This window comes from Chiloscyllium plagiosum, unplaced genomic scaffold, assembly GCF_037043375.1.
Source record: "Chiloscyllium plagiosum isolate Xiang-an unplaced genomic scaffold, Cpla_swu_hap1 HiC_scaffold_6, whole genome shotgun sequence".
NCBI lineage: Eukaryota > Metazoa > Chordata > Chondrichthyes > Orectolobiformes > Hemiscylliidae > Chiloscyllium > Chiloscyllium plagiosum.
In genome coordinates this window covers 48,650,530-48,675,440 of record NW_028270144.1, presented here as the reverse complement: position 1 = coordinate 48,675,440, position 24,911 = coordinate 48,650,530, and the positions used below count along the sequence as shown (strand labels likewise).

The window sequence follows — 24,911 nt, the reverse complement described above, 5'->3', positions numbered from 1 at the left end:
TCCAGTGTGGAGTGTTAGTGAGGATGAAATATTGTCCCCAGTCTTCACTGATTGTGGCCTGTGGGTCAGGAAACTGAGGATCCAGTTGCAGACAGTGGGACTTAGTCTGAGATCACTAAGTTTAGTAATCAGTCTTGAGGGGATAATAGTGTTGATGGCTGAACTGTAGTCAATGAGTAGGATTCTTATGTAGCTGTTCTTGGCGTCAAGATGTTCTAGGGATGAGTGAAAGGCAAGTGATATGGCATCTGACGTGGATCTGTTGTTCCGATAGGCAAATTAGACTGGGTCAAGAGTAATGGGGTTGATTAATGCCATGACCAGCTTTTCAAAGCACTTCATGACTTCCGAGGTTAGTGCCACTGGGCGGTGGTCATTGAGACATGCTGCATGAGCCTTCTTAGGCACAGGGATGATGTTGGCCCTCTTGAAACATGCAGGGATAGTGGCCTGCTGCAGGGAGAGGTTGAAGATATCTGAGAAGACCTCTACCAGTTGATCTGCGCATGCTCTGAGTGCACAGCCTGGTACTCCATCTGGTCCCATCGCTTTCCTTGGATTCACACGAACGAAAACTGATCTGACCTCTTATGCAGTGGGATAAGTTCATCAGGACCTACCAAACTTCTGCTCAAAATGAGCATAGAAGGCATTGAGATGGTCTGCGAGGGATATGTCATCATCTGCTATCTTGCACTGTCTCTTTTTAGAACCTGTGATGCCATTCAGTCCTTGCCATAGTCGCCATGTGTCTGTCTGGGTCTCTAGTTTGGATCGGTATTGGTCCTTGGCTGTCTTAGTGGCTCTGCGAAGGCACAGTTGAATTCCTTATGTTTGAGTTAGTCTCCTGATCTGAAGGCCTCACATCTGGTTTTTGGCAGGTTCTGTATGTCCTGATGCATCCAGAGTTTTGTGTTGGGGAATACCCGGATTGACTTCCTTGGTATACAGTCCTCCACACATTTGCTGATAAAGTCAGTGATGGTGGTGATGTACTCGTCCAAGGTACCTGTGGACTGTTTAAACATGGCCCAATCAGCTGATTCCAGACAGCACCGGAGTTGATCCTCTGCCTCCTCCGATCTGCACTGGACCTATTTCTGCAAGGGGGTCTCATGCTTGAGCTTTTGTCTGTAAGCTGAGAGAAGAAGCACAGCATTGTGGTTGGAGTTCCTGAAATGAGAGCAGGGGATGGAGCGGTAAGCATCCTTCACAGTGATGTAGCAGTGGTCTAAAATGTTCAGGCCCCTGTTGGGGCATGTACTGTTCTGGTGGTACTTGGGCATTTGTATGTGTGTGAGTGTGAGTGTAAAGGGGTATAAGTCTGTGAGAGGGTGTGTGTGTGTCAGACAGGAGTCTAAGGCGGACTTCGGGACAGGCAACAACGCAAAGTGGCCAAGCAGAGGTTGATAGCAAAGTTCGGTACCCATAGGGATGGCTTCAACCAAAACCTTGGGTTCATGTCACACTACAGATGACCCCACTGCACTAAACACACACACACCCTCTCTCTCTGATACACAAGCTCTCTCTCGTACACTCAGACATACACTCCCACACCAACACACGCACCCTCTCACAGACTTATACCCCTTTACACTCACATGCATACACATACACACACTCTCTGACAGACACTCATACCACCCCCGCACACACACACACCCCACATGCACATACACATATAAGTTTGTGAGGGCACCTCACACCTTCAATCTGAAATGACATGGCACCTATTGTTAAAGTTCACTTGAGAGTGTAACCTTAAATAAAATTTCTGGGATTTTCATATGAAAGAACTGAAACCAACATGGTCATTCTGAAAGATGAGAGACTTAACAAACAATCCAGGTCTTTTTCAGTATATAATTTCAATTGCATCCCACTGCAAACATTTGCTATAAATTCTGTGTCTTGTGATCTTATACTCCACAGCTACCTAATGAAAGACCAGTGCTCCGAAAGCTAGTGCTTCCAAATAAATGTGTTGGGCTATAATGTGGTGTTGTGTGATTTTTAATCTTTTATTTGTGATCTGGTGCCTATGGCTGCAGTGTGGAAATTTTGCATGAAGAAATTACCTTGTTCATTTCACAGCACAGGATGCTTAATCAAACATATTACACCACTGAACAGCTATTATTTTTCCTGGACATTGTGTATGCTTTCACACAATTGAAATCCAATTTATTCCTCTCAGAATCTCATAGGAAATGATTCATTTGCAATTCCATATTGGAACTTTGCCACAGGAAGTAATGACTGTGATGTCTGCACAGCATCTTTGTTGGGATCCATGCGCCTTGATGACCTGACATTAATCAATCAAAGTTCCAGGTTCTCTCAGTGGGAGATTGTGTGCAATAGGTGAGTGATTGAATGCTACAAATTGCGATTGAGTTCTGAATTAAACATTAATGCAAATCTCACATTGAAAAGCATTGACTAACCTTCAAACATGCGCCATTGACTTCAAAGGGTTTGAAAAGCAACATATAAATGCAATTATTTATTTCTTGCCAGGTCACCAGTAAGTCCATCGACATTGTGAATATGTTTTTCTGAACTGACTTTCAGATGCCATAAATTTCTTTTACCATAATCCCAGCTAGGATATTGTTCAGACTTATTCTATCAATTCACTTCTCCATAAAACTTCCCAGTCAGACCAAAACTATATGTTTTAATCATGATAACATCATAGATCCCATGTTGTTATTGGGACGGGCTGTGGGGGGCAAGTGAAATAGGGATTGATAGGAAGGGTGAGGGGATAACAAATTAAGAATATTATATATGAATGCATGAAGCATTAGAAAAAAGATGAATGAGCTTGGGGCTCCGTTGGAAGTTGGCAGGTACGATGTCGTGGGGATAACTGAGACATGGCTTCAAGTGGACAGGGCCTGGGAATTGAATATTGAAGGCTATAAGTGCTATCAAGAGGACAGACTGACGGGCAGAGGGGTGGGATGGCCCTGTGGGTCAGGAATGATAATTCAGTCCGTTGCGAGGGGAGACATAGAATCAGGAGATGTAGAGTCAGTATGGATAGAGCTGAGAAATTTGAAGGGTAGAAAGCCCCTAATGGGAGTTATCTACAAGCTCCCAAACAGCAGTCTGGATGTGTGTTGTGAATTGAATAAGGAGTCAAAATTGGCCTGTCGCAAAGGTATTACTACTGTTTTTATGGGGGATTTCAACATGCAGGTAGACTGGGAGAATCAGGATGGTACTGGACCCCAAGAAAGGGAGTTTGTGGAGTGTCAAAATAACTTGTACTGGTGCCTACCAGGGAGAAAGCAATTCTGGATTTGGTGTTGTGCAACAAACTGGATTTGATCAGAGACCTCGAAGTAAACGAGCCATTAGGAGGTAGTGACCATAATATGATAAGTTTTACTCTGCAATTTGAGAGGGAGAAGGGAGAATTGGGAGTGTCAGTATTGCAGTTGGACAAAGGGAACTATGGAGCGATAGAGGCGGAGCTGGCCAAAGTTCAGTGGTTCAATACCCTAGCAGGGATGGCAGTGGAACAACAATGGCAGGTATTTCTGGATATAATGCAGAAGGTACAGGATCGGTTCATTCCAAAGAGGAAGAAAGATCCCAAGAGGAGGCGGGGCTGCCCTGGTTGACGAGGGAAGTTAAGGACTGTATAAAGATAAAAGAGAAGTATAACATAGCAAAGATGAGCAGGAAGCTGGAGGACTGGGAAACTTTTAAAGAGCAACAGAGGATAACTAAAAAGGCAAGACACAGAGAAAAAAAAGAGATACGAAGGCAAACTGGCCAAAAATATAAAGGAGGATAGCAAAAGATTTTTTAGGTATGTGAAAAGAAAAAAATGTTGTGGTTCTGTTCGCCGAGCTGGGAATTTGTGTTGCAGACGTTTCGTCCCCTGTCTAGGTGACATCCTCAGTGCTTGGGAGCCTCCTGTGAAGCGCTTCTGTGATCTTTCCTCCGGCATTTGTAGTGGTTTGAATCTGCCGCTTTCGGTTGTCAGTTCCAGCTGTCCACTGCAGTGGTTGGTATATTGGGTCCAGGCCGATGTGCTTATTGATTGAATCTGTGGATGAGTGCCATGCCTCTAGGAATTCCCTGGCTGTTCTCTGTTTGGCTTGTCCTATATTAATAGTGTTGTCCCAGTCGAATTCATGTTGCTTGTCATCTGCGTGTGTGGCTACTAAGGATAGCTGGTCATGTCATTTCGTGGCTAGTTGGTGTTCATGGGGATGCGGATCGTTAGCTGTCTTCCATATCATTAGCCAGACTACTGCGACCACTAGGACTCATAACAGCACACAAACCAACAGCCACTCAGACAACAACTCACCAGAACGAAGGACCCAATACCCAGCATGAGCAAAACCAATGTAGTGTACAAAATCCCATGCAAGGACTGCACAAAACACTACATAGGACAAACAGGAAGACAGCTAACGATCCGCATCCATGAACACTAACTAGCCACGAAACGACATGACCAGCTATCCTTAGTAGCCACACACGCAGATGACAAGCAACATGAATTCGACTGGGACAAGACTACTATTATAGGACAAGCCAAACAGAGAACAGCCAGGGAATTCCTAGAGGCATGGCACTCGTCCACAGATTCAATCAATAAGAACATCGACCTGGACCCAATATACCGACCACTGCAGCGGACAGCTGGAACTGACAACCGGAAGTGGCAGATTCAAACCACTACAAATGCCGGAGGAAAGATCACAGAAGCGCTTCACAGGAGGCTCCCAAGCACTGAGGATGTCAGGGGACGAAACGTCTGCAACACAAATTCCCAGCTCAGCGAACAGAACCACAACAACAAGCACCCGAGCTACAAATCTTCTCAAAGACTTAGAAAAAAAATGGTTAAGACCAAAATTGGGCCCTTGAAGACAGAAATGGGTGAATTTATTATGGGGAACAAGGAAATGGCAGAAGAGTTGAATAGATATTTTGGATCTGTCTTCACTGGGGAAGACACAAGCAATCTCCCAGATGTAATAGTGGCTGAAGGACCTAGGGTAATGGATGAACTGAAGGGAATTTACATTCGGTAGGAAATGGTGTTGGAGAGACTGTTAGGTCTGAAGGCTGATAAGTCCCCAGGACCTGATGGTCTGCATCTCAGGGTACTTAGGAGGTGGCTCGAGAAATCGTGGATGCATTAGTAATCATTTTCCAATGTTCAATAGATTCAGGATCAGTTCCTGCGGATTGGAGGGTGGCTAATGTTGTCCCACTTTTCAAGTAGGGAGAGAGAGAAAAAACAAGGAATTATAGACCGGTTAGCCTGATGTCAGTGGTGGGAAAGATGCTGGAGTCAATCATAAAAGATGAAATTACGACTCATTTGGATAGCAGTAACAGGATAGGTCAGAGTCAGCATGGATTTATGAAGGGGAAATCGTGCTTGACGAATTTCTGGAATTTTTTGAGGATGTAACTATGAAGATGGACCAGGGCGAGCCAGTGGATGTAGTGTACCTGGACTTTCAGAAAGCCTTTGATAAAGCCCCACATAGGAGATTAGTGAGCAAAGTTAAGGCGCATGGTATTGGGGGCAAGGTACTGATTTGGATTGAAAATTGGCTGACTGACAGGAAGCAAAGAGAAGTGTTAAATGGGTCCCTTTCGGAATGGCAGGCGGTGACCAGTGGGGTACCTCAAGGTTTGGTGCTGGGACCGCAGCTGTTTACAATATACATCAATGATGTAGATGTAGGCATTAAAAGTAATATTAGCAAATTTGCTGATGACACAAAGCTGGATGGCAGGGTGAAATGTGAGGAGGATTTTATGAGAATACAGGGTGACTTGGATAGGCTAGGTGAGTGGATGGATGCATGGCAGATGCAGTTTAATATGGATAAATGTGTGGTTATCCACTTTGATGGCAAGAACAGGAAGGCAGATTACTATCTAAATGGAGTTAAGTTAGGTAAAGGGGAAGTACAATGAGATCTAGGCGTTCTTGTACATTATGGGGGGGGTATGCTTATGCCCAAAATGTCGATTCTCCTGTTCCTTGGATGCTGCCTGACCTGCTGCACTTTTCCAGCAACACATTTTCAGTTCTTGTACATTAGTCAATGAAAGCAAGCATGCAAGTACAACAGGCAGTGAGGAAAGCTAATGGCATGCTGACCTTCATAACAAGAGGAATTGAGTATAGGAGCAAAGAGGTCCTTCTGCAGCTGTACAGGGCCCTGGTGAGACCACACCTGGAATATTGTGTGCACTTTTGGTCTCCAAATTTGAGGCAGGACATTCTGACTATTGAGGGAGTGCAGCATAGGTTCACAAGGTCAACTCCCGGAATGGCGGGACTTTCATATCTGATTGAGACGTATAAAATTATTAAAGGATTAGACACTCTGGAGGCAGGAAGCATGTTTCAGCTGATGGGTGAGTCCAGAACCAGAGGACATAGTTTAAAAATAAGGGGTAGGCCATTTAGAACAGAGTTGAGGAGAAATGTTTTCACCCCGAGAGTAGTGGATATATGGAATACTTTGCCCCAGAAAGCAGTGGAGGCAAAGTCTCTGGATACTTTCTAGAAAGAGATGGATAGAGCTCTTAAAAATAGTGGAATCAAGGGTTATGGAGATAAGGCAGGAACAGGATACTGATTGTGGATGATCAGCCATGATCATAATGAATGGTGGTGCAGGCTCAAAGGGCCGAATGGCCTACTCCTGCATATATTGTCTATTGTTAGTGCATCATGATTGAAAATAGCTCTGTAAGGATATATTACAACTTCTCAGATCATTTCAGGTCATTCTAAGTGACAACTCTGCCTTGACATTGAACTTTACTGCTTGCAATTTCCTTTCAAGCATCAATTTTCAAGTTGGGCAGCCATCTGCTGTCATTACTCTTCTATCATGTGGTTTAATGCCACACTAAGAGTTTAGGGTCAAGACAGAATGGTAGAAGAAAAGTAAGATTTCTTCTGGCTTAGACTTCAAAGTAACACTATTTATTACACACTAACACTAAGTAGTGCAATACATAGGAATAATGGATACATCAGGTTCTGATTTTATTAATTAGGATTATTGTGTCCACTAATATAAAATAACTAATTTATTTTCTTCATGTGTTCATGTTTATGTGCTCTCAATAATCTCAAAATTTCTTGTCTAGTAGTAGAGTCTGATTTAGTCTAGTGTAATGTAATCTGTTCTAGCTGCATCCACTCTGACCTATTAATGCTCAGTGATATACTGTTCTGTGACCTCATCACAAGGTTGTTCCAGATCCTGAACCCCTTACATACCAAATTACCAATGTGCTTATTGTAATCAGCAAAACAGTTCAGTTACCCAGTGCAATAATGTGAGTCAATTCCCTTCAGATATAGAGGCTCAGGACCAATATTGACCAAAGTTTATTAGCTCTATTGTTTAGATACAACAATGAAAGAAAAATTCTAAGTTCATTTTCTCCTCACTGTGTCTTCTTGTTTATTCTGATGTCCCCAAAAAGAGTAAAGTTATAGATATTCACAATGTGCGTACTCACTACATGTCCGTGACAAATACTTGTGTTGTAAAGATTGCCCCTTTTGTATTGAAATTCTAATATCTAACAATATTATGGTTTTCATATATAATTTGTAGTTTGGATGATTATAACCGCTTGGTCACTCTCTGCAACGGAACAAATGAAGGTCCAATAAGGAGGGGCTTCTTGGGAAAGAGCGGGATCCAATTGCCAAGCATGGAGGACGTTCGCCAGTGTATGTCTATTGAAGAATTTGATACACCACCTTATTTCCAGAATTCTAATTTCAGTTTCAGGTAGGTAAACATGCTGTTGAAGGGGCAAGTAACTGTTAATCTGTCATTTCATACTGAATGAAAACTTCACAAAAAGAGCAATGTTTAAGGAAGTGAAGGTGTGCAAGAGTTTATCTTACACCTCATGAAGTGGCAATTGGTAGAATGTCCATGGCAAATCCTGGCTGTGATCACTCAACATTTTGAGGGGTTCTGTTGGGTTGGGGCATGTCTGTTCTTTTTTATGCATCAACTAAGACTTGAAAATGTGCTCAAACATGTTTACTTCCGATGGAAGTGTGCAAACTGACATCTTGGAAAAGGAAATTGTGCACACATTTCTAAGGACTGCCACCATTCTGCAAAATAGCAGAGTCATGAAGTTCATGAATCAGTATACATTGTTCAATTGAAGTCCCCACTCTAAGCCTGACATTGAATACAACATTAATTAGAATTGAGGTCAACCATTGGCCAATTCTGTTCAAAGGATTTTGCTTGTTAAAATATTTTTGACTTGCAATATTAACAATGCTTCCAAATTTGAATCCTATGGAAGGTTAAGCTATCTCATCATGATCTGGTCTGAAGAAAAGGTGGGTGAATTGGGTAGATTGCCTCCTAATGTGATGTACTATTAATGTAAAAGAAAATATTTCACTTCTGCTTGATCTGAGGTAATTTGACATTATTCCATAACTTAATTAGTTTATTTAACTAGCTAGTTTTATCTTCTCAACTGAAACTCATTGACTGGATTTTTGAGCTTCAGAACTTTAAACAGATTAATGTTTAAATATGGCTTTCATTCCCTCTTCTGAAAAATATAAATTTAATATATGTTTTAAGTTTAACTTATTCTTGGAGTAATGCAGAATCATGGAATTTTTGTACACCTGTCAAAAATATAGCAGATCAGAGAATCTCTTCAAGGGAGTACTGTTAGAATGTAGATTTATTTGCAGCAGAAAAAAATGAAGCTTTAAGATAATGTGGCCAGAAAGACTTGAGGATGGCTGTCTTCAATTAAGCTGGTGATTGCTCAGAATGGCTGTCTGAAAAAAGGGAGATTCCTCTTTCAAGGAACTATATGCACTTCTGATTGTGGTAAACCTTGAAGAGAATTCTTAATTGTTTTGTAAACCGAATTTGATGTAGTTCCTTGAAGATCCAAGAAGCAAAGGACACCATTTTGACTTAGCCCCTTCCCCGTCTCCCCCTTCCCCTCTCTCTGCCTCCCCTTTCACCTATTGGATCATGAGTAGGTCATCTGGCCCCTTGAGCCTGCTCAGCCATTCAATAAGATCATGGCTGATCATTTCATGGACTCTTCTCTACTTAGCCTCCTGCTCACTGTAATCCTTAATTTCTCTCTTGTTCAAAAACCTGTCTTTCTTTGCCTTAAAAACATTCACTCAGGCAGCCTCAACTGCTTCAATAGTCCCCTTTAAATCTTTTCCCTCTCACCTTCAATCTAGAGTATTGAGTCATAGAGATGTACAGCACAGAAACTATGCGCTCTACTTTTGGGTTTTTCCATCCCAAGGAAAGACCGTGTTGACTTAGCCTATCCATGTCCCTTATAATTTTTATAAACCGCTGTAAGGTCACCCCTCAGACTTTCATACTCCAGGGGAAATAGCCCAAGTCTATTCAACCTCTCCCTATAGCTCAAGCCCTCAAACCCTGGCAACATCCTAGTAAAATTTTGTGAACACTTTCAAGTTTCACAACACTCTTCCTATTGCAGGGAGAACAGAATTGCACACAAATATTCCAAAATATTCCTAGCTAATGCCCTGCTCAGTCACAACATGACCTCACAGTTCCTATACTCAATGCACTGACAATAAAGGACAGCATACCAAACACGTTCTTCACTATCCTATCACCCGTGACTCCAATTTCAAAGAACTATGAACTCCACTCCAAGGTCTCTTTGTTCAGCAACACTCTCCAGGACCTTAACGATAAGTGTATAAGTCCTCCCTTGATTTGCCTTTCCAAAGTGTAGCACCTCACATTTATTTAAATGAAACTCCATCTGCCACTCCTCAGGCCGATTGGCCCATCTGATCAATATCTCATTGTACTCTGCGATAACCTTCTTCGCTGTCCATTACACCTCCAATTTTCGTGTCATCTGCAAGCGTACTAACCATACCACCTATGTTCGCATCCAAATCATTTTTATAAATGACGAAAAGCAGTGGACCCAATACCAATCCTTGTGGCACACAGGCTTCCAGTCTGAAAGGCAACTGTCCACCACAACCTTCTGTCTTTTATCTTTGAGCCAGTTCTGTATCCAAATGGCTAGTTCTCCCTGTATTTCATGTGATCTAACTTTGCTAACTAGTCTACCATGAGGAATCTTGTTGAACGCCTTACTGAAGTCCATATAGATCACATACACTGCTCTGCCCTCATCAATCCTCTTCATTACTTCTTCAAAAAACTCAATTAAATGTGGCCTAACAACCAAATTACTTATACATCTATATGTATAAATTTACACAGCTAAAGCATATGAATGGTCATCAATCGAAGCAACATTCACAGTCAAAGTTATCAATATTGCAGGTTATTCTGATACCTGCTCAGAAGCCATGAAAAGGGCCTGAATGTAGCAAGTCATGTAGCAGATATTGCCTGAGTTGGTCTGTCCTACCCTTCCTGTCTCTGATTTGGTTGCAAGTCTTGGATATTAAGGTTCCAGTGCATTCCTCTGTGATGCCCAGGCATTTTGATTGAGCAATTCCGTTATTTTCTTTTCATTTGCAATTGGAAAGTCCTTTAGTACGCCTATGAAACATTTAGAGACATTTGGCCAAGCAGGGGCAAATGTGACTAGTTTTGTTTGGGAAACCTGGTCATCATGAATGAGTTGGATCTGTTTCCATGCTGGATGACTCTATGAATCTATGTCTGCATCTTATGTTTGCAGTACTTTGCTGTAAACAACAAGTCAAATGATGAAACATGATCTTATTTCTTCCTGACAGAGCTGTGTGGGCAGAATCAATGCAAGGTTTGCACAGCTTGGCAGCTTCTTCAAAGTGCTGTGTTCCATTGGCCTGTACACATATAATCTTTCCTGCTTCTCATCTGAACTCAGCTGAAAGATGTCATGTTTCTATAGTGTGTAGCAAACAGTGCAGGTGGATGACCATCTCCTAGCAACAGTTTGTTCTGTAGAAGTCCTTTGTTGCATTATTATTTGAACCAGAGCTGAAAATGTGTTGCTGGAAAAGCACAGCAGGTCAGGCAGCATCCAAGGAACAGGAGAATCGACGTTTCAGGCATTAGCCCTTCTTCAGGAATCATTATTTGAACCATCATGGCTAGTCAAAGACTGGCTACTGAATGGCAAAGTATCCTCATGCCATGGCTTATAACTCTAATTAGGAACCCATGCAACTGTGCATGGTGAAACAATAATAAAAGAGAGCAGACCATTAGCAAGTGACTTTGTCAGCCCAAGCCAGTTGCTGCTGTAGGTAGCCCTGAACTGTTTCAGTATCTGAGAAGTCACAAATGCTGCTAACATTGTGCAATTTTCTGTAACATTCCTGCTTCTGACTTTATGATGGAAGAAAAGTTATTGATGAAGCAGCTGAAGGTGGTTGGACCTAGGACATCACCCTGAGAAATGCCTTTGGCAATGTTCTGGAGCAAAGATGTTTTGCCTTCAACATACATGACTGTCTTCCTTTATGCTAGGTGCAATTGCAACCAGTGGAGAATTTTCTCAAATTCCTATTGACTCCAATTTTACTTCTTGATATCACATTTGTTGATTGCCACTTCAATGTCAAGGCAATCATGCTCACCACACCTCTCGAATTTTGCTATTTCTGCCATCTTTGGGCCAAGGTTGTGAGGAGGGGACAAAAACCTGAATAGCTGACATTAGTAAAGTGGTTATTTCAGTGTAAAGGCAGCTTGATAGTACCATTGATTAGTCCTTCTATCACTCCCTGATGATGGAGAGTAAGGTGATAGGGTGATAATTGACCTGTTGAATTTGAATTTGACCTGTTCTTTGTGGCCAGGACGTAATTGGGCAAATTTTCACATTGCTAATTTTATAGCTGTATTGGAACAGCGAGGTGGTTCCAGAGCATAAGATTTCAGTTCTCCTGCCAGGATAGTGACTGGATCCAAAACCTATAAGTATTCTATGCCTTCAGCCATTTAGATTAGATTACATACAGTGTGGAAACAGGTCCTTCGGCCCAACAAGTCCACACCGACCCTCTGAAGAGCAACCCACCTAGACCTATTCCCCTACATTTACCCCTTCACCAAACACTATGGCCACTTCCGGCCCCAGTGACGTTACTAACCTACACGCCCACAATGCCGCATGTGTCTCCGCCCCCACGCCGATCTCGACGCCTAACCCCGCCCCCCGCTGAGTTCCGTCACCACGCCTAACCCCGCTCCCACGACGATGTCCGTCACCACGCCTAACCCCGCCCCTTCGCCGATCTCCGACTGCATGCCTAACCCCGCCCCCACGCCTATATCCGTCACCACGTCTAACCCCGCCCCTTCGCCGATCGCCATCACCACGCCCAACCCCGCCCCCTTGCCGATCTCTGTCCCCGCCCCCAGGCCTAACCCCGCCCCCACACCCAGCTCCAGCCCCACACCAGGTCCTAGCTCCCAGCCCTGCCGAGTTTTCACCATCCCTCCAGACCTACCCCTCTCTGTTAATGAAAGATCAGTCCTCAGCAGAGGCCTCACCTTCATTCCCCTACGCTCCCGGATTAATGAGTTCAACACACGGCGTGACATCGAACAATTCTTCCGCCGCCTTCACCTCCGTGCCTACTTCTTTAACCAAGACTCTCGCCCACCCTCTAACGACCCCTTCTCACGCCTCCAACACACCCCATCCACCTGGACACCCTGTGCTGGCCTCCTACCTGCCCTCGACCTCTTCATAGCCAACTGCCGCCGCGATATTAACCGCCACCTGAACTCCCCCACCCCTCTCACCCACTCCAACCTCTCACCCTCGGAACGCGCAGCCCTCCACTCCCTCCGTTGCAACCCCAACCTCACTATCAAACCAGCAGACAAGGGAGGCGCGGTAGTAGTTTGGCGCACCGACCTTTACACCGCTGAGGCCAAACGCCAGCTCGCTGATACCTCCTCCTACTGCCCCCTTGACCATGACCCCACCTCCCACCACCAAACCATCATCTCCCAGACCATCCATAACCTCATCACCTCGGGGGATCTCCCATCCACCGCCTCCAACCTCATAGTCCCATAACCCCACAACGCCCTCTTCTACCTCCTGCCCAAAATCCACAGACCTGACTGCCCCGGCCGACCCATTGTCTCCGCCTGCTCCTGCCCCACCGAACTCAGCTCCGCATACCTTGACACTGTCCTGTCCCCCTTAGTCCAAGAACTCCCCACCTACGTTCAGGATACCACCCATGCCCTCCACCTGCTCCATGATTTTCGCTTCCCCGGTCCCCAACGCCTTATTTTCACCATGGACATCCAGTCCCTGTACACCTCCATCCCCCATCACGAAGGACTCAAAGCCCTCCACTTCTTCCTTTCCCGCCGTACCAACCAGTACCCTTCCACTGACACCCTCCTTCGACTGACTGAACTGGTCCTCACCCTGAACAACTTCTCTTTCTAATCCTCCCACTTCCTCCAAACGAAAGGAGTAGCCGTGGGCACCCGCATGGGCCCCATCTATGCCTGCCTCTTCGTAGGATATATGGAACAGTCCATCTTCCGCAACTACACTGGCCCCACCCCCTACCTTTTCCTCCGCTACATCGATGACTGTATCGGCGCCGCCTCGTGCTCCCACGAGGAGGTTGAACAGTTCATCCACTTCACCAACACCTTCCACCCCGACCTCAAATTCACCTGGACAGTCTCAGATTCCTCCCTCCCCTTCCTCGACCTTTCTATTTCTATCTCAGGCGACCGAATCAACACGGACATCTACTACAAATCGACCGACTCCGACAGCTAGCTGGACTACACCTCCTCCCACCCTGCCCCCTGTAAAAACGCCATCCCATTCTCCCAATTCCTTCGTCTGCTCCCAGGAGGACCAGTTCCAAAAACGTACAACCTAGATGGCCTCCTTCTTCAAGGATCGCAATTTCCCCCCCAACGTGGTCGACAATGCCCTCCACCGCATCTCTTCCACTTCCCGCTCCTCCGCCCTTGAGCCCCACCCCTCCAACCGCCACCAGGACAGAACCCCACTGGTCCTCCCCTACCACCCCACCAATCTCCATGTACAGCGCATCATCCAACGTCATTTCCGCCACCTCCAAACGGACCCCACCACCAAGGATATATTTCCTTCCCCTCCCCAATCAGCATTCCGTAAAGACCACTCCCTCCGTGACTCCCTCGTCAGATCCACACCCCCCACCAACCCAACCTCCACTCCCGGCACCTTCCCCTGCAACCGCAGGAGCTGCAAGACTTGCGCCCACACCTCCCCCCTCACCTCCCTCCAAGGCCCAAAAGGAAACTTCCATATCCGCCACAGATTCACCTGCACCTCCACACACATCATCTATTGCATCCTCTGCACCCGATGTGGCCTCCTCTATTGGGAAGACAGGCCGCCTACTTGCGGAGCGTTTCAGAGAACACCTCTGGGACACCCGGACCAACCAACCCAACCACCCTGTGGCTCAACACTTCAACTCCCCCTCCCACTCCACCAAGGATATGCAGGTCTTTGGACTCCTCCATCGCCAGACAACAACAACACGACGGTTGGAGGAAGAGCGCCTCATCTTCCGCCTAGGAACCCTCCAACCACAAGGGATGAACTCGGATTTCACCAGTTTCCTCATTTCCCCTCCCCCCACCTTGTCTCAGTCAAATCCATCGAATTCAGCACTGCCTTCCTAACCTGCAATCTTCTTCCTGACCTCTCCGCCCCCACCCCAGTCTGACCTATCACCCTCACCTTGACCTCTTTCCACCTATCACATTTCCCTCCCCCAAGTCCCTCCTCCCTACCTTTTATCTTAGCCTGCTGGACACACTTTCCTCATTCCTGAAGAAGGGCTTATGCCCGAAATGTCGATTCTCCTGTTCCCTGGATGCTGCCTGACCTGCTGCGCTTCTCCAGCAACACATTTTCAGCTCTGATCTCCAGCATCTGCAGACTTCACTTTCTCCTCCACTATGGGCAATTTACCTAACCTGGACATTTTTGGACTGTGGGAGGAAACCGGAGCACCCAGAGGAAACCCACGCAGACACGGGGAGAACGTGCAAACTCCACACAGACAGTTGCCTGAGGTGGGAATTGAACGCAGGTCTCTAGTGCTGTGAGGCAGCAGTGCTAACCACTGTGACACCGTGCCGCCCACATGTCTTATACCATGTGGAGTGAATGAATTGTAATGCTGAAGACTGGCACTGTAGCTCTTTTTTAATTTACTCATGGGATATGGGCCTCACTGGCTGGACCAGTATTTATTACCTGTCTCTATTTGCCCAGAGGGCACTTAAGAGTCAACCACATCACTGTGATCTGGAGTCACCTGGTGGCCAAACCAGGTAAGGTTGGCAGTTTTTTTCCCTAAACGGGTATTAGTGACCCAGCTGAGGTTTTTCCTGACAATTGACAGTGAATTCATGGTCAGCATTAGACTCTTAATTCCAGATTTTTTTTTGTTGGCTTCAAATTCCACCATCCAACGAGGCAGGATTCGAACCCAGGACCCCCAGAATATTGTTTGCATTTATGAATTAATAGTCCAGCGATAATACCACTAGGCTGTCACCTACCCGGGAGTCAGTAGCCTAAAGAGGAGTTGGAGATCAATTGTTCTATTAATACTTTTGGCTGAAGAAGAATGCAAATGCTTCAGTCTTGTTCTTTCTGCTGATGTGCTGGGCTTCCCATTGTTTAAGATGGGTATTTGTGAAGCATCCTTCTCCTGTTAATTGTTTAATTGTCCACCATCATTCACAGCAGTAGAGCTTTGATTTGGTTGGTAGTTACCACATTACTTGCCTATTGCAAGCCACTTTCACTTTTTAGCATCCAAGTTGTCCTGTGACCTCATTTTTCAGATCAGTGCGGCAGTGCTCCTGGCATGCACTCCACCCCGGCTTGATTCCCTGATTTGGTGGTAATGGTCGAGTGGGGAATATGCTGGGCCTTGAGTTTGTAGCTTGTGGTTGAATATAATTCTGAAGACCCGTTCGCACCTCATGGGTTTCCAGTTTTGAGTTACTAGATTAGTTGTCATATTTTTTATTCTTTCATGGCAGATGGACATCGTTGATGGCACTAGCATTTCTTGCCCATCTCTAGTTCCACTTGAGAAGGTGGTGGTGAGGTGCCATCTTGAATTGCTGCAGTCCATGTGCTATTGGTTTTCACATAATACTCTGAGGGAGGGAATTCCAGAATTTTGACCCTGCGGCTGTGAAAGAATGGTGACATGTTTTTAAGTCATGATGGGGCTTCAAGGGGGAATTTACAGGTGGTGATAGTCCCATGCATCGCCTGCTCTTGTCCTTCTAGATGGAAGTAGTCATGGACTTTGCAGATGCTATCTCAGGGTATTTACTGAATTTCTGCAGTGCATTTTGTACATAGTACATACTGTGGCTACTGAGTGTTGGTGGTGGAGGGGAGAGAATGTTTGTGGATGCGGTGCCAATCAAGTGGTTGCTTTTACCTGGATAGTGTCAAACGTTTTGAACATTGTTGGAGCTATGCAAGTGGGGATTATGCCATCACACTCCTAATGTGAGTCCTGTAGATGGTGGACAGGCTTTGGGGAGTAAGGAGGTGAGTTACTCAATACTAGCCTCTAACTTGCTGTTTAGAGTTGAGTTTTTGGTGAATGTAACCCCCATGATGTTGAGAGCGAGGAATTCAGTGATGGTAACACCAGTGACTATCAAGGATGGAAGTTAGATTGCATTTTACTGGAGATGGTCATTGCCTGGTATTTGTGTGGTGTAAGTGTTGCTTGCAACTTATCAGCCCAAGCCTGGTTGTTGCCCAGGTCTTGTTGCATATGTACGTGGATTACATCAATATCTGAGGAGTCGTAATTGATGCTGAACATTGTGCAATCATTGGCAAGCACCCCCGCTTCTGACCTTATGATAGAGGGAAGGTCATTGATGAAGCAGCTGAAAATGATTAGTCATAGGAACCTGAGGAGCTCCTGCAGATATGTCCTGGAGCTGAGATAACTGATCTCTGACAATCATAATGACCTTCCTATGTGCCAGGTATGACTCCAACCAGTGGAGAGTTTGCCCCATGATTCCCACAGATTCCAGTTTTACTTGGACTCCTTTGATGCCATACTGTGGCCTTGATGTCAAATGCTGTCACTGTCATAATATCCCTGGAATGCAGCCTTTATCTATTACATTTAGCTCAGTGTTAATGCCTCACAACACAATAAAAGTATCCTCAATGTAAAAACAGAGTTTTTTCTGTTGAAAGATTGTACAGAAGTCATACCTATGAGTACGATGATGGACATATGCATCAGTGACAGCCAGATTGGTGAGGACGAGTTCAAATATATTTCCCCTCACCTTAGTCCCGTATCCACCTCTGGAAAGCCCAATCTGGGAAAAATATCCTTCATAACTTGATAAGCCCGGTCAGTGATGGTGCTCTCAATATTGGTGCTAGACATTGAAAACCCTCACCCTGAATGCATTCTTCACCCTTGTCAACCTCAGTTTTCCTCAAAGTGGTGTTCAACACAGAGAAGTACTAAGCTGGGAGGGGTTGTGAGGTATTTGGTAGTCAGCGAGATATTTCATTGCCTATGTCTAACTTGATGCAATGTGTGTTCATAAGGTCCGTGACAATGTTGAGAATTTGGAAGCTGATTTCCCCCTTGGTAGATATACTACTGTGCCAGTGGGCAGTGCATATCCAAGGAAGCTGATGGCGGAGCTGTAGACATTGACAGCAATAATTGCTTTATTCAGTAATACAATTCCTGATGAGCCTGTCAGATAGTTCTCTGGATTTGGCAATTTTAGTGAGGAGGACTTTGCAGAATAGACTGGGTGGGTATATTATTGCTCCAAGTGCATAGATTGTTTCTGGGTTAGCTATCTGGTTTTATTGTGTTGTGATTTTTCTGCAATGATTTGGGAAAACTAAGTCATTTGCTAAGCTATTGCAGAGGGTAGTTGGAAATTAAACCAATTGTTTGGCTCTCGAGTCTCGTGTAGGCCTAACCAAGTAAAAATGATAGATTTCCATTCTGAAAGGATTGTTACAGAAGAAAGGTACTAAGATCATTAGTCAGTCCAGTTAAATCACCATCCCTAGGACGTATTTCCTAATGTTTGGATTTTCATTGTGCAATACTATTTGTAACAATCAGAAGGATTATATAAATATTGAAAGCTTTGATGTTAGGAGAGGGTCAGGAGGGGTAATTTACTGTCAATACTTAGTTACTTTCTGAAATACCTTATTGAAGCTGTTTCCAATTGTGCTTTGCGGAGTTTTCAGAAACATCAAGGAGTAACTATCTAAACCATTAGAATGCAATGAATCTTGAACAATCAAATCACTAACAAACAGATGACCGACTAAGGAAAAGGATTAAAATGTGAGGAGGAAAGTTAAAAGGAATTAATCTCTCAGCTCCTTATGTTAGAATGTAGGCAACTCTAGCTAAATTGCTAGGTGCACAATATTTGGTTCAGAAAGGTTAATTCTCAAGTTTGTCCAATAACATTTGTGTGAGAATGTTCTTAGAGACCGGAAAAATATTAAATCTTCATCCTTAGAGCTCACTTTAGGTACCATGTATGGGGTTATTGGTTAGATGCATTGCAGGAATCTAAGAAAAACCATTATGAAAATCTCAGATGACATGAATGAAAAACTACATGTTACGTAAAGCTTTTGATTTGCAAGTCTAAGGCCTTACCGTGCCATTGTAATATTTTAATGTTGAGCTCATTGTTTTACATTGCTCTTCATCCTCTCCACACATTCCTCTCTATTAATGGAAAGAAATGCAAACTTATTCAGTTCAAATTGATTAGTTACGCAGTCCTCGAATTATTGGGATTCTCAACTGCCCATACATTTATCAAATTTGAACTACTGTTCTTTAAGTGTGACCCACTTTCTCTTTCAGAAATGCACTTGAAGGATTTAATACACCCGATGGCCACTCAGGCACTGGCAAAGTTCAAAGTCTTCACAATCTGGTTCATTCTTTTTTGAATGGAACAAATGGATTTCCACACTCTGCAGCAAATGATCCACTTTTTGTGGTATGTGTTCAACTGATGAAAAATGATTGCAGTGTTATGCTTCCTACATAGCATTAACTTTAAAAACGTTACATAGAAAAACAGTGTGTCAGAACATTTTTTGGCTTTTTAATTTGTGTTTATTCATATTCACACGTGGAATGTGAGCATTGCTGACTGGGCCAGCATTTATTGCCCATCCTTGGTAACCCTTGAGAATGATCTGCTTTCTTGAAATGCTGCAGTCCACATGCTGTGGTAGACCCACAATGCTGTTAGCAAGGGAATTCTAAGACTTTGACCCAGTGGCAGTGAAGGAATAATATTTTCCAAGTCAGGATGGTGAGTGACTTGGAAAAAGCTTATGGTGGTCATGTTCCTATTTATCTGCTGAGCTTGTCCTCCTAGATGGAAGTGGCAATGGATTTGGAAGGTGCTGTCTCACAATCTTTGCTGAATTTCTGCAGTGCATCTCGTAGAAGTACACACAGCTGCTATTAAATATTGGTGGTGGGGGGAGTGAATGTTCATGGATGAGATCCCAGTCAAGCAGGCTGCTTTGTCCTGAATGAAGTTAAGCTTCTTGAGTGTTGTTAGAGCTACAGTCGTCCACGCAAGTGGGGAATATTCCAACACACTCCTGACTTGTACCAGGACAGGCTTTAGGGAGTCAGGAGGTGAGTTACTCGCTGCTGAATTCCCAACCTCTGAGGTGTTATTGTAGTCACAGTACGTATAACTGTAATGTTTAACTTTCAACTTTGTTTCTTTATTTTTCTACTATGTGCCTAAGATTTTGTACCTATGATGATATTGGAAATGGTGATATTGTATTCTTTTCACTGTACTTATCTACTTCTGAATGTGAGTACACATGACAATAAAATCTAATTCTAATTATAGAGTCATAGAGGTGTACAACATGGAAACAGACCATTCAGTCCAACTTGTCCATGGCAACCAGATGTCTTAAACTAATCTAGTCCCATTTGCCAGCACTTGGTCCATATTCCTCTAAACCCTTCCTATTTAGATACACATCCAGATCCTGTTTACATGTTGTTATTGTACCAGCCTCCACCAATTCCTCTGGCAGCTCATTTCATCCGTGTGAAAAAGTTGCTCCTTAGGTCCCTTTTATACACTTCCCCTCTCATCCTAAACCTATGCCGTCTAGTTTTGGACTCTCCCACCACAGGGAAAATACCTTATCTTTTACCCTATCCATCCCCCTCATGATTTTATAAACCTCTAAAGGTCACCCCTCAGCCTCTGATGCTCCAAGGAAACAGCTCCAGCCTATTCAACCTCTCCCTCCAGCTCAAACCTTCCAACCCTGGCAACATCCTTGTAAATCTTTTCTGAACCCTTTCAAGTTTCACAACACCCTTGCTATAGGAGGGTGACCAGTACTGTGTACAGCATTCCAAAAGTGGCCTAACCAATGTCCTGTACAGCCGCAACATGACCTCCCAACTCCTGTACTCAATGCTCTGACTAGTAAAGCAAAGCATATGAAACATCTTCTTCACTATCCTATCTACCTGTGACTCTACTTTCACGGAACTATGAATCTGCATTCCAAGGTCTCTTTGTTCAGTAAAACTCCCTAGGATTAAGTGTGTAAGTCCGGCTAAGATTTGCTTTTCCGAAATGCAGCACCTTGCAATTATCTAAATTAACCTTCATCTGCCACTCCTCGGCCCATTGGCCCATCTGATCAAGATCCCGTTGTATTCTGAGGTAACCTTCTTCGCTGTCAACTACACCTCCAATTTTGGTGTCATCTGTAAACTTACTAACTAATCCTCCTATATATATATCCAAATTATTTATATAAATGATGAAAAGTAGTGGATCCAGCACCGATCCTTGTGGCACACCACTAGTCACAGGCCTCCAGTCTGAAAAGCAACCCTCCACCACCATCACCTTTGTCTTCTACCTTCGAACCAGTTCTGTATCCAAGTGGCTAGTTCTCCCTATATTTCATGAGATCTAACTTGCTAACCAGTCTCCCATGAGGAACCTTGTCAAACGCCTTACTGAAGTCCATTTAGATCACATCCACCATTCTGCCCTGAAGTCCATATAGATCGCATCCACCATTCTGCCCTGATCAATCTTCTTTGTTATGTCTTCAAAAATTCAATCAAGTTCATGAGACATGATTTCCCACACACAAAGCCCTGTTGACCATCCCTAATCAGCCTTGCTTTTCCAAATACATGTAATTGCTGTCCCTCAGGCCTCCCTCAAAGAACGTGCCCACCATCAATGTCAGATTCACTGGTCTATAGTTCCCTGGCTTTTCCTTACCACTTTTCTTAAATAGTGGCACTACATTAGCCAACCTTCAGTCTTCTGGCAACTTGTGACTATCGATGATATAAATATCTCAGCAAAGGGCACAGCAATTACTTTCCTAGCTTCCCACAGAGTTCTCAGGTATATCTGATCAGGTCATGGGCACTTATAAACTTTTATGCATTTTAAGACACCCAGCACCTCTTCCTTTGGCATCTTCCATGTTCTTCTCCACAGTAAGCACTGATGCAAAATACTCCTTTAGTATGTCCCCCATCTCCTCCAGTTCCACACATGGGGTGCCTTGCTGATCTTTGAAGGGCTCTGTTTTCTCCCTAGTTACCCTTTTGACTTTAATGTATTTATAAATTCCCTGTGGATCCTTGTTAACCCTATTTGCCAAAGCTACTACATGTCCCATTTTTGCCCTCCTGATTTTCCCCTTAAGAACACTCCTATTGCCTTTATGCTCTTCTAAGGATTCACTCGATCTATCCTGTCTATAACTGACATATGCTTCCTTCTTTTCCTTGACCAAAACTTCAATTTCTCCAGTCATCCAGCATTCCCTTCACCCACAAGCCTTGCCTTTCACTCTAATGGGAACACATTGTCTCTGGACTCTCATTATCTCATCTTTGAAGACTCCCCATTTTCTAGCCGTCTCTTTATCTGTGAACTTCTGCTTCGAATCAACGTTTGAAAGTTCTTGCCTATTGCCATCAAAATTGGCCTTCCTCCAAGTTAGAACTTTAACTTTTAGATCTGGTCGATCCTTTTCCATCACTATTTTGGAACTGATAGAATTATGGTCTCTGGCCCCAAAGTGTACCCCCACTGACCCCTCACTTATTTCCCAAGTGTAGTTCAAGTTTTGCACTTGTAGTACATTCACTACTGAATCAGAACATTTTCTTGTACACACTTAACAAATTCCTTTCCACCTGAACCCTTAACACTATGGCAGTCCCAGTCTATGTTTGGAAAGTTAAAATCCCCTACTATAACCACTCTTTTATTCTTACAGATAACTGAGATCTCCTTACAAATTTGTTTCTCAGTTTCCCGCTGACTATTGGATGATCTATAGTACAATCCCAATTTCTTAATTTTCACTTTCAGCTAAATAACTTTATTGGACATATTCCAAGGAATAGGAGAAAGTGAAGACTGCAGATGGTAGAAATCCAGAGTCAACAATTGTGGCACTGGAAAAGCACAGAGGTTCAGGGAGCATCCGAGGAGCAGGAGAATCGATGTTTCAGGCATAAATCCTTCCTCAGGAATAAAGGAATACCTCCCTAAATACAGCCATAATGTTATTCCTTATCAAAAATTCTCTTGCTCCCTTTCTATCCTTACCAAGCATTTCTATCCTGGAACATTAAGCTGCCAGTCCTGTCCATCCCTGAGCCATGTCTCTGTAATTGTTATGATATCCCAGTTCTATGTTTCTTTCCATGCCCTGAGTTCATCTGCCTTCCCTGTTAGAACTCTTGCATTGAAATAAATGTAGTCAGTCCTATCTCATTCTCTGCTTTGTTCCTGCCTGCCCTGACTGTTTGACTTGCTCTTTTTCCCAACTGTACCAGTTTCAGACTGATCCCTTTCCTCAGTATCTCCCTGGATCCCATCCACCCACCTTACTAGTTAAAATCCTCTCGAGCAGCTCCACCAAATTTCCCTGCCATTATATTAGTCCCCTTCCAATTCAAGTGCAATCCATCCTTCTTATACTGATCACTTCTACCCCAGAAGAGATTCCAATGATCCAAAAATGTGAACCCTTCTCCCTTGCGTCAGCTCCTCAACAACGCATTCATCTGCTCTATTCTCCTATTCTTACCTTTACTAGCTTGTTGCCCTGGGAATAATGCAGATATCACTACCCTCAAGGAATTCCTTTTGAAATTCTGACTTAACTTCCCATTTTCTTCCTCCAGAATCTCATCCTTTTCCCTTCCTATGTTAATAGTTCCAATGTGTATAATGACCTCATGCTGGTTCCTCTCCCCTTTGAGAATATTCTATGTTCCAGGTAGTCACACCCTTTGGCTTAAATATTTCAAATTTAGTCACTGATCAATTTAGGAGGGTCTGACAACAAGTGAGGCAGAGAGAGGGATCCTATATGTAGCGTTGGAACAGCCTCAGGTTTTGATTTTTTTCCAATAGGTATGAGATAGTTGCTTCTTCAAGGGCTTATGCCCGAAACGTCGATTCTCCTGTTCCCTGGATACTGCCTGACCTGCTGCGCTTTTCCAGCAACACATTTTCAGATGAGATAGTTGCTACCTGTATGGATGAAGAAAGTCTGCAGACAGGATGGTTAAACTGTATTCTAAGAAGCCATTCAAGTGAAAGGTGATAGTGGTGGGGAATTTGATAATTTGAGGTCAGATAGGATCCTTCATGAGCGGGATCGAGAGTCCTGCTGCCCAGCTGTTGCCCAGCTGAAGGACATCCCGAGTCAGCCTGAAAGATACTGGAGAAGGAAGGGGATAGTCCAGTTGCTATGGTCCATGTTGGTATTAACAACATAGGCAAAAGGTCCTGTTTGGGGAATATCAAGAATTCGGAACAAAATTAAAAACCAAGATTTGAAAGGTTGTAATCTCTGGATTATTATTTCACATGCAAATTGGCAAAGAAATAAAAACGTTAGGGATGTAAACACATAGGTAAAGGAGTGGTGTGGGAAAGTGGGATTCCATTTCGTTGAGACACTGGCATCAGTATTGGGACTGGAGGGAAATTACAGTCAGGTCTGTTCGACCTGATTTGATCTGGAACCAGGATCTTAACAGAAAGGCGAAATAGGGTGTTCACAAGGTCTGCATCTTGAGCCTCACGTTCAGCTATAACTGTAAGGAGTTTATAATCAAAGCACACAGTCCCTTCAGTTATCTCTACTGCTGCTCTCTCCTTGGCACATTAGTTTCATGAAAAAGATCTATAGGAAAATGTTGCAAAACTTGAAAAGGTGCAGAAATGATTTACAAGGATGTTTCAGGGTTTGGAGGGTTTGAGCTATAGGGAGACCTGAATAGACTGGGACTACTTGCCCCTGGAGCTTTGGAAGTAGAGTGATGACCTTATAGAGGTTTATAAAATCATGAGGGGCATGGATAGTGTGAGAAGCATGGATAAGCAAGTCCAGAAATAGAGGGCGGAGGTCAAAGGTAAGCGAGGAAAAATTTGAAAGGAACCTAAGGGTCAACTTTTTCATGCAGAGATTGGTGCATGTATGGAACAAGCTGCCAGAGGAAGTGGTGGAGGCTGATACAGTGACAACATTTAAAAGACATCTGGATGGGTACATGAATAGGAAAGGTTAGAGGGATATGGGCCAAATTGTGGCAAATGGGATGAGATTAATTGAGGATATCTTGTTAGCATGGATGAACTAAATCAAAGAGTCTGTTTCTGTGCTGTATGACTCTATAACTTTAAACTGGTTAAGTGAAGACAGGGCTCAGAAGAGGTTATTGAAAGTTTCCCGAACAAGGTATAGAACAGAGAGTA

General features: G+C 43.9%; 1 protein-coding gene across 1 annotated transcript in view; it reads left to right on the top strand.

The window, feature by feature from the left end:
* The window catches only part of dct (dopachrome tautomerase), a 60,100-nt gene that overhangs the window by 19,448 nt on the left and 15,741 nt on the right, over positions 1-24,911 (top strand). Inside the window, exons 4-6 of the mRNA XM_043691451.2 lie at positions 2,201-2,367; positions 7,638-7,817; positions 18,962-19,100. Of these exons, the coding sequence (XP_043547386.1) occupies positions 2,201-2,367; positions 7,638-7,817; positions 18,962-19,100 (486 nt within the window). The remainder of the gene's footprint in view (positions 1-2,200; positions 2,368-7,637; positions 7,818-18,961; positions 19,101-24,911) is intronic.